The following is a 10044-nucleotide window of genomic DNA, read 5'->3' as shown; positions in this document are numbered from 1 at the left end:
TCTAAAATCCCAAATCCGAATCTTGCTCTCTCACCCCCTGATGCTTGGTTTCCTTTATCGAGAACTTAAAAGTTGGTGAAAGCGGATTTTAAATATCTTAACACCCTTTTCTTATAGTAAACTAAATATATAAAGTAGAAAAAACATCAAAGTGAAATGTTATTGACATTAGGATCCAAGATCCTTAAAGGATCCTTGACCCTTGTTACATGAAATACTTCTTGAGATGTATAGCATTCCAGGCTCTTGGTAGTAGATCACCATCCATGGTTAAAAGGCGATATGCCTCTTTTCCAGCCCCTGCTTCTATCAGATAGCGGCCTTCCAACTTTGGTGCTAACTTGCCATCAATCGGGTTTGTAGTATTCTGAAACGTTTTCCTTAACACCAAGTTTCCAACCTGAAATCTTCTGATTCGAACGTTCTTATTGTATGCCCCAACCATCCTTTGCTGATAGCTGGCCATTCTTATTTTTGCTAGGTCTCTGAGCTCATCCACAGTATCTAGGTCTTGCAACAGATTTTCACTATTCGCCTGAGGATCACGGATGCTTGTTCTAGCTATAGGAACCACCATCTCTGTAAGGATCATTGCCTCAGTTCCAAAGACTAAAGAGAATGGAGTTTGGCCTGTGGCATTCTTTGGAGTTGTTCTATCAGCCCAAAGGACATACGACAGCTCTTCAGCCCACTTCCCTTTTTGGGATCCTAGTTTTTTCTTCAAGTTATTGATGATAATCTTGTTACTTGACTCTGCCTGGCCATTAGCTTGTGGGTGAACAAGTGTAGATGTAATCCCCTTGATCCACCAACTGTCACAAAAATTAGTAGTTCTTTTCCCAATAATCCGAGATCCATTAACGCATATAATTTCAGAGGGAAGGCCAAATCTAGTAATAATGTTTCTTTTGATAAAGGATATAACTTCCTTCTCCTAACTTGTACAAAAGCTTCTGCCTCAACCCATTTGGAGAAATAGTCGGTCATAGCGAGCATAAAGACTTTTCAACCTGGTGCCTTTGGTAATTTTCCTACTATATCCATTCCCCGTTTCATTAATGGCTAAGAGAAAATTATAGGATATAAAGGCACCGCTGGCTGGTGTAGGATATTGTTATGTCTATGGCAAGCATCACACTTCCTTGAATAGTTAACTGTGTCCTTCTTCATTGTGGGCCAGAAGTAACATGTCCTAAGTATGCTAGAGAACAATGCTCTGCACCCTGTATGATTTCCACAATCACCTTCATGGAAATCCTTTAGCACTTCTTGAATTTCAGTATCCTCAATGCACCGTAAATAGGGACCTGCAAGAGACCTTTTATATAAAGTGTCATGTAATATAATAAACTTAGATACCTTGGCCCTAAAGGCTCTAGAATTCTCTCCTGTGGGGATTTCTCCATTTTGAATGAACTTAATAATCGGAAGGATCCATGATCCTGAATCTGAATGCAGATCATTGGATGATGTTGTAGTACCCTTTACGACCTCCGTTATATCATGCTCCCCAATTGTAGGAAAGAGGATGTGAATGATAGGTATTTTTAGATCTTCTCTGGGACTTTTAGGGCTGATCCTAAGTTTGCCATAGCATCTGCCCCTGCATTTTCCTCTCTAGGTACCTGTGTTTTGCTAAGAAAATTGGAAGATTTAGCCAATTCTTTTACTATTTCTAAATATTTTATTAATTTGTCACCTTTTACAGTATATGAACCATTAAAGTGGTTTGTAATTATCAATGAATCTATATAAACTTGAAGATACCCGGTCCTCATTTGTCTGGCTAATTGCAAACCTGCTATTAGTGCTTCGTATTCTGCTTCATTGTTAGTGGTTTGAAATTCAAGTTGTTGGAGTTAACAAAACTTTTGGATAGAGTTAACTCCCTCTATATATATCGGTAGTTTGATGTCCCCCAATGTATTCTTGGTTTCACCACTGAACCCAACAAGTACTGAGGATCTTGGTATAATCCCGGATTCTGGAATACTCATTTTCTTGAGCACATTAAGTTGTACGATATTTACAAAGCTTCCTCCATCTATTAGAATCCTGCAAACAAAATGGTTAACAATAAATAAAGTTATAACCAAACCGTCGTGGAGAGGATCCTAGATGTTGATCTTGCATCCTCGTCAAAGGATATTATTTTTTGATCCGTCAACGGGGAAGTCCTTATAGGTCTATCACCATTCTCCAATTTAGTTTCCTTTGCGTGCCTCTTAGCTGCCGAGAAGGAAGTGCCGCAAATATCCGATCCTCCAGAAATAAAGTTGATCACTTGGGCATCGGCTGGATTCTTTCTGCCCAGGAATTCTTTCAAATGCCCCTTGCTAAGAAGGTAGTGTATCTCCCACCTTAGTGCAATGCATTCATCTGTTAAATGCCCAAAATCCTCATTGTTTGCACACCATTTGGACTTATCCTTAAAGGAGTTTGACTTCTCGTTCTTCCTTGCCCACCTTGTCTTCTCACCTAAGTTCTCCAAAGCAAGCATTAGTTCACTATTATCAACGGAGAAGCAAATTTCAGATATCCTTGGATATTCTTCTTCGTCTTCGTCTTGATCCACTGCGTGGATGTTTGGTAGAACCACCGAGCCTGTCTTGGATTCTTTTGTCATCTTCCAGTCTGATGAACCTCAAGGCCCTGTTTCTAACTTCGTCTAAATTCCTGCATGGGGTCATTACAAGGTTATCGTAAAAGGGAGAATCCTTTTGCAATCTCATCTTAAATGCTTCAATAGCAGTTACAATATCAAGATTTGGGATCTCTAAGGATTCTCTTCCAAACTTGGTGACATAATCCCTAAGGGATCCGTCATGAGGCTGGGTAATTCAATATAAGTCACTAGTTAACCTTTCAAATGTTCTACTATTGGAAAAGTGGTTATTAAACAGGTTCACTAAATGTGAAAATGAAGTTATAGAATAGGGAGGAAGACTTAGGAGCCATTTTAACGCAGATCTAGTAAGTGTGGATCCAAATCCCTTGCACATGCAAGCTTCTTTTAGTCTTTCAGGAATGGGGTTTATCTCCATTCTTTCTATATATTGGGCCACATGCTTCTCCGGATTGGTTGTACCATCATACAACTTCATGTTGGGGGTTTGGAAACGCCTAGCTATCTCTTCATTGCATATTGGGTGCAAAACGAGATATCCTATGGCTTCCTTCTGGAATCTCAGAAATAGGCTTGTGTAACACCCTAAAAACGGGTTTGGTAATCAAACCACGTTAATAGTAAAGACGGGTAAAATACCGTTAGTGGTAAAAATTAACCCGGTAAATATTGAGATTTAAATAAATAAACTTATGTTAATTATAAAGGAGGATAAATACTTTGAGAAAACAAAGTATATAGAAGGTCTGAGTTAACGGGACTTAAAATAAAACGGGTTATGACTTCCTGAACCCACTAAGTAACTTGGAATAACAACCTAGTTAGTTAAGTGTTATAAAATGCCAATGAAACTTGGTTAATAACACTTTTACAAAACTTTATTAGTTAAGGGGCTAATGTTGGCTAAAGTGAAAGAGGGTTTTATTTAATAAAAAAATTAATTAAAACACCAAAACACACACCTAGGTATGTGTTCTGGTCGCGAGTTTTGACAGGAGAAAAGGGGCTCTCTCTAATGAACCCTAAAATACACAAAATCAACCAAATCAAGAGGGCAAATCAAGACTAAATCGAAAACCGAGTTCAAATTAGTGATCACCTAAGTGAAGGGATTACAAGGTATGTTGAATTTCATCTCTTGATTACATCTTGAATTCTTGACGAATAACTGAAGTCGAAAATTTGGTCTGCATGATTGATGTTCGCACGAAATTAGGAATGAAATCATGACTAGGAGTAAACCCTAGTCAATATTTAGTTGAACTGATGTTCAAATTATGAGATTCATGATCATCCACTCATGGGTTAAATGGGTCTTGTGGAAATAGGATGAACACTAGAATTAAAATTGTCAAACTAGTGTTATTTGAGCTCCATGAAGCAAGTTTAGAATGTTAATGTATAAAATTAGACATATGAACTTAAGGAAGATGTTAAAAGTGGTTAAATAACGAGTCTTGAAACGTGATAATGATTTTGTAAAACGATGCCTAAGAGAAAGCTACAATGTTAAGTTTCGAATAAAAACGCATAATCGAATAACATTGTGAAATATGTGTTATATGTCATGAATGGAGTTTTAAACAAATCGTTGATTGAACTCTATAGAAAAAGGAATCGAGTCTTCAAGCGGACAAACCGGAGTGGACACGCGCTTGAAGGGAACGCTTTAAAGGTACGCGACTTGTCATCCCGTTACATTTATGTAAACAAGCTTAGTTAAAATATGTGTAATGTTGATATAGCGAAAATGGTTGTGTTTGGTATGTCATTGAAGTGATGGAATTCACTTGACAACCAAATGGGTCAAATTATTAGTTAAAATAATAGCGATCAAAATAAAGACACAATTTTGTAAAAGTTATAATGGGTCAAACAATTTAAGAATATTATCTTTAAGTAATAAGAACTCACGGCGCGAACCAGAATAGGTAAAAGGGGCATGATGGTATTATATACCATCATCCATTGATAAATGGTCATGTCAACCAAACGGGTCAAATGGTGTGTTAACACCATTTGACAATATTAACTGACGACTACTTGTTGAGTTTTGTGAATACAGGAAATAATATATGTTTGCGATGCTTTAACTAGAAAATTTAAAGAAAAAAGTATGTAAACGAGTCGATGCTATGACCCGAGCCAGGTACGCATATTTAGAATTATTGTTAGAAGTGATATTTTGGTCAAATATTAGCGAAAGTCCTTCGTCGTAAAATGAAGGACTAACATTGACCAAAAGCCCTTGATGGGTAAATTGGGCAAACGATCCATATGGGTTATTTAGGAACTTGTATGGTGATTATGGAATATAGGTAGATACTTTAAATGAGGAAATGTAAAGTGCGAAAAGAGAAGAGCGACTTTGACGCTTGGGTGTTTAAAAGTCCCTTAAACAGGTCAAAATAAAGTAAGTGGGTAAATGTTGGTTTATGTGTTTAGAAAGTTACAAACTAAACCGGGGAATGTATACGCATACGCAAATGTTGTAGTGGGAACAAAAACACTAAATGTTTGATAAGTCCGGGATGGGTAGAAAGGAGAAGACATACTTTTGTCATATAATTTATAGGGTGATGATATAATCAAATGGGTCAAATAATGACATAAAGTATTTATAAGCCAATAGCTTATAATTCAGATTTTATTGCGAATCAAGGTGTTAAACGTGTCCGTAATTGTATTACGGTCATATAGGAACAAGAATCGTGTAAATCGGATTAGTAGATTGTCACACCCCCAAAATCCACCTGCGGATAACACCCGCTTCGAGGGCGTGACTGACCAGGATCCAGCCACCAATTACACTGAATAACTAAATTGATAACGAAAGTAATACTTACTAACCATAAGATTAGCAAATATCAAGTTCAGAGTTTAAGGTTTCAAGTTTAAACAGTAACAAGTAGCGGAAGCATAATTAAATAGTTTTAAACAGTGTTCATAAGGTAAGCATAATAAATGCCCAACACACGGGCAGACGACCACTACACATCCCAAGTAGCTGCTCCAGTCACTGGCCACCTGCAAAGCATGCAGTAAAGGGGTCAACAATAATGCTGAGTGAGTTCACTAGTTGTCCAGTTTTAATTACCAAAAACTTGTTTCACCAGTTAATTTATCCGTTTATACATGCCATGGGGAGCTACCCCAAAAGTTTGCGACTAAACTGTTTTTCCAATACCGAACACTAGGTAACCGTTTGCGTTTCCGCAGGATGCCCCGATGTCAATGTTCTATCATCATTGACGGATGCCTGAGTACATTAGTTCACGACCGATCCCATACCATGGCACGGTGTGAGGCTGGTAAGACCTAAATAGCGCTATCAACTAATAACCCGTTCGCCTGGCACCGGCGACTAATCGGTATTATGTAGTAGGGACTTGAGTGATAGAGTTGCGTTTAGTGCCGTTGGTTGCATTCCGTATAAACAGTAATTAACTAAAAAGGTTTCCCAATACAAGGGAAGATAAAGTAAGTTTGTTCCCAATAACTAGGGAAGGAATGTAGACGGTATCCCCTTTACAAGGGGATAGGGTTGTTTTAGTCTCGTGTCCCAAACCACCGGGACGCATGCTTTTAAGTTGTGAACTCACCTTGGGTTGCTCGGTATGATACGTTACTTGGTTAAGTATGTTGGTCACCACGTCCTAACATGGTTACCAAGTATGGGTCAAGTCGGGTACGAGTAAACACATAGCGAACACGTATGGCAATACATATAGCAAACACGTATAACATGCGAATACACAAACAGTTGGGGTATTGGGCCTAAACAGTAACAGTTACACAAGCAGTCCAGTTAACAGACAATCCAACAAGTTCTTTGGCCCAATAACAGCCCAGTCGAGACAAGGGTGACTCGCAACCAAGGTTGCGACTCGCAACCGAGGTCTCGGTTCGTCATGCTTTGGTTACGACTCGCAATCAGAGATTCCGACTCGCAACCGGCGGTTCCGACAAAGCAGTTGTGGTTACGACTCGCAATCGGATCGATACGCGTTGATTACGACTCGCAACCGGGAGGTCTCGACAAATCCTGCTGTGGTTTCGAGTAGCAACCAAAGGTTGCGACTCGCAACCGTGATTACGTGCACATGAAACAGTTTCTAGAACCTGCAAAACAGTACTAGCCAATAGGATTTCATTTTCATGAGAATTATGTACTATACCCACTAAACATGTTTGTTTGTCTGATTTCTTACCAAAACAGATCAAAATATGCACCATTTGAATATCCTAAAAATCTTCAAAGTGTTCTTCAATCATTCAAATAAAACTTCAAACACATAAACAGGAAATCAGCATACTCATGAACTCTCAATAAACCCGAATCAAAACAGGAAGCTTATAAAACCATGTATCATTTCTTGACAAAGATCATAACACCTATTCTATCATAGAAATCATATTTGTTAACAAACAAATCCTAAGAACATGCAATTCTAACCAACCCCTTAACATTTATCGGATAACCCAAAACTATGATCAACAAAACATCATCGAGTAACCACCTCCCTTAGCATATTTATGAACATACAAGCCTAATATTCATACTAAAACCTCTAATCACATCAACAAGCATAAAACCATAACAAACATCAACAACCATGAACATATAAACACTAACCGGTTACTCGGGGTTGAGAGAAAAGGGGTGTTCGGGTGGTCTCTTGGTTCGGCCGATCTTCCTTGTTGATAGCTCACTTGATCCGAGAGATATGAAGGAATGGGGAGATGATTTTGGTTGCTAGAAACTTAGGGTTTTAGGGTTTTAGTGAGAGAGATGAGAGGAGAGTGTGAGAGTGTTGTGAGATTTGTAAAAATAGTTAAGGGAGGGGTGGGTTGGTTTATATAATATTCCGAGTGGGCTTAGGGGGGTTCCGGGTTGGGTTTTCGGCTACAAGGCCTTAACCGGCCCAAGTGCTTCACTGTTCACTCGAGACCGGGTGTGGTCTCGAGTCGGGTTCGCGGGTCTCGGCTCACATATATATATACATACGTATAACACACTAGTACAAAGATCACATATAATCATCAAGCTATTCATTTAATAATGTACACGTTTACATACACAAAATGTTGGTTCGAGAAGGTTGTCCGGGAAAACCCGAAGTGTCACATTATCCCCAAGTTTTAGGAACTTTCGTCCCGAAAGTTAAGGCAGCCACTGTCAAGCTAGTGTAAGTAAAAGCGTCTCAACGGGGTGTCACATCATCCCCCCGTTAGTTTGGAATTTCGTCCCGAAATTCGTTCGTAGCTTCAGTGCTGGGGTTTTCGTTTGGGAACAACTGGGGATACTTGTGCTTCATCTGGTCTTCCCGCTCCCAGGTATACTCTGGGCCACGTCGCGAGTCCCAACGGACTCGTACAAGAGGTATCTGGCTACGTTTGAGGATTTTGATCACTCGATCCGTGATCTCGATCGGTTCCTCAGTAAAGTGTAGCTGTTCGTCAATAGTTAATTCCTTATAAGGAATCACAAGTGTTTCATCCGACAAACACTTCTTCAGGTTGGATACGTGAAAAACGTTGTGTACCGCACTCAGTTCTTCAGGCAGGTTCAATCTATAAGCGACCTTACCGATCTTTTCGGTAATTTCGAATGGTCCGATATATCGTGGATTAAGCTTGCCCCGTTTACCAAAGCGAACCACACCCTTCCAGGGTGAGACTTTAAGTAGAACCCGGTCACCGACCTAGAATTCCAATGGTTTCCTACGCTTATCAGCGTAGCTCTTCTGACGGTCACGAGCTGCCGCCATGCGTTGTCTGATCTGGGCAATCTTTTCCGTTGTATCTACCACCATCTCTGGGCCCGTGATTTGACTATCACCGATTTCTGCCCAGCAGAGGGGTGACCGGCATTTACGACCGTACAATGCCTCAAAAGGTGCTGCCTGAATACTAGTGTGGTAGCTGTTGTTGTAAGAGAACTCTACTAGCGGTAGATGCTTCTCCCAGTTCTTGCCAAAATCGATCACACACGCTCTAAGCATGTCTTCTAGAGTCTGGATGGTGCGTTCAGACTGTCCATCCGTTTGCGGGTGATAAGCAGTGCTCATGTCCAAACGTGAGCCAAAGCATTTGTGCATAGCTTGCCACAATTCCGAAGTAAATCGAGCGTCTCGGTCTGAAATAATTGAGGTTGGCACTCCGTGCCTCGAAACTACTTCCTTTAAGTAAATCTCCGCCAGGGTAGAAAACTTGTCTGTTTCCTTAATAGCCAGAAAGTGCGCGGACTTGGTCAATCGATCTACGATTACCCAAATAGTATCATTTCCGCGTTGAGACCTAGGTAGCCCTGTAACAAAATCCATGGAAATTTGCTCCCATTTCCATTTCGGGATTTCTGGTTGTTGGAGTAGACCTGCTGGCTTCTGGTATTCTGTCTTGACTCTCGCGCAAGTCAAACATTTGCTGACGTATGTTGCTATGTGGGCCTTCATACCAGGCCACCAATATGTAGTCTTCAAGTCGTGATACATCTTGTCCGAACCAGGATGTACTGAGTAGCGGGACTTGTGGGCTTCGTCCATCACGAGTTCACGTAAATCTCCATAGAGCGGAACCCAGATACGCCCTGCTACATAGTAAGCACCATCTTCTTTCTGTTCTAGTTGCTGTCTCGATCCTCGCAGAGACTCAGCCCTGATGTTTTCCGGCTTCAATGCTTCAACTTGAGCATTTCGAATCTGGGTAGGGAGGTTAGACTGGATGGTAAGTTGTAGTGCTCGCACGCGCTTTGGTATAGTGTCCTTTCGGCTGAGGGCGTCTGCCACGACATTGGCTTTGCCCGGATGGTATTTGATGGCGCATTCGTAGTCATTCAAGAGTTCGACCCATCGACGTTGTCTCATGTTCAATTCTTTTTGCCTAAAGATATGCTCGAGACTCCTGTGATCGGTGTAAATAGTGCACTTGGTACCGTACAGGTAATGTCTCCATATCTTAAGAGCAAAGATCACTGCTCCCAGTTCCAAGTCATGCGTCGTGTAGTTCTTTTCATGCGTCTTGAGTTGTCGAGAGGCGTAGGCAATAACTTTCTCGCGTTGCATTAGCACGCAACCGAGCCCATGAATAGACGCATCGCAGTAAACCACAAAGTCGTCAGTACCTTCAGGTAGCGAGAGAATAGGAGCGCTACAGAGGTTATCCTTAAGCCTCTGAAAAGCAGATTCCTGTGCTGCATTCCACTTGTAGGCGACGCCTTTCTGAGTGAGTGTCGTGAGAGGTTGTGCCATCTTCGAGAATCCCTGAATGAATCTGCGGTAGTAGCCTGCCAAACCCAAAAATTGGCGAACTTCAGTGGGAGTCTTAGGCGTAGGCCAGTTCTTTATCGAGTCGATCTTAGCGGGGTCGACGTGAATTCCGTTCTTATTAACTACATGGCCGAGGAAATGGACTTCTCG

General features: G+C 40.8%; 1 protein-coding gene across 1 annotated transcript; it reads right to left on the bottom strand.

Moving 5' to 3' along the window:
• Positions 1-205: 205 nt before the first annotated feature.
• LOC110906549 lies at positions 206-2626 on the bottom strand. Its single transcript, XM_022151663.1, has 4 exons — positions 2466-2626; positions 1959-2055; positions 1360-1448; positions 206-812 (listed from the first exon to the last, which is right to left on the bottom strand). Exons 1-4 carry the CDS (start codon positions 2624-2626, stop codon positions 206-208), a joined length of 954 nt encoding a protein of 317 aa, XP_022007355.1.
• Between the last annotated feature and the right edge of the window lie 7418 nt (positions 2627-10044).

Source organism: Helianthus annuus, chromosome 4 (assembly GCF_002127325.2).
Source record: "Helianthus annuus cultivar XRQ/B chromosome 4, HanXRQr2.0-SUNRISE, whole genome shotgun sequence".
Classification (NCBI taxonomy): Eukaryota; Viridiplantae; Streptophyta; class Magnoliopsida; order Asterales; family Asteraceae; genus Helianthus; species Helianthus annuus.
The sequence above is the reverse complement of the archived record's forward strand: the minus strand, read 5'-3'. Positions and strand labels throughout refer to the sequence as shown.

Coding starts and splice junctions, on each gene's coding strand:
- LOC110906549 (XM_022151663.1), bottom strand. CDS start 2,626: ATGACAAAAGAATCCAAGACAGGCTCGGTGGTTCTACCAAACATCCAC. Junction 2,056..2,465: donor AACTTAGGTGAGAAGACAAG/GTGGGCAAGGAA, acceptor TTTTGTTTGCAG/GATTCTAATAGATGGAGGAA. Junction 813..1,359: donor CTAGAGCCTTTAGGGCCAAG/GTATCTAAGTTT, acceptor TTTTTGTGACAG/TTGGTGGATCAAGGGGATTA.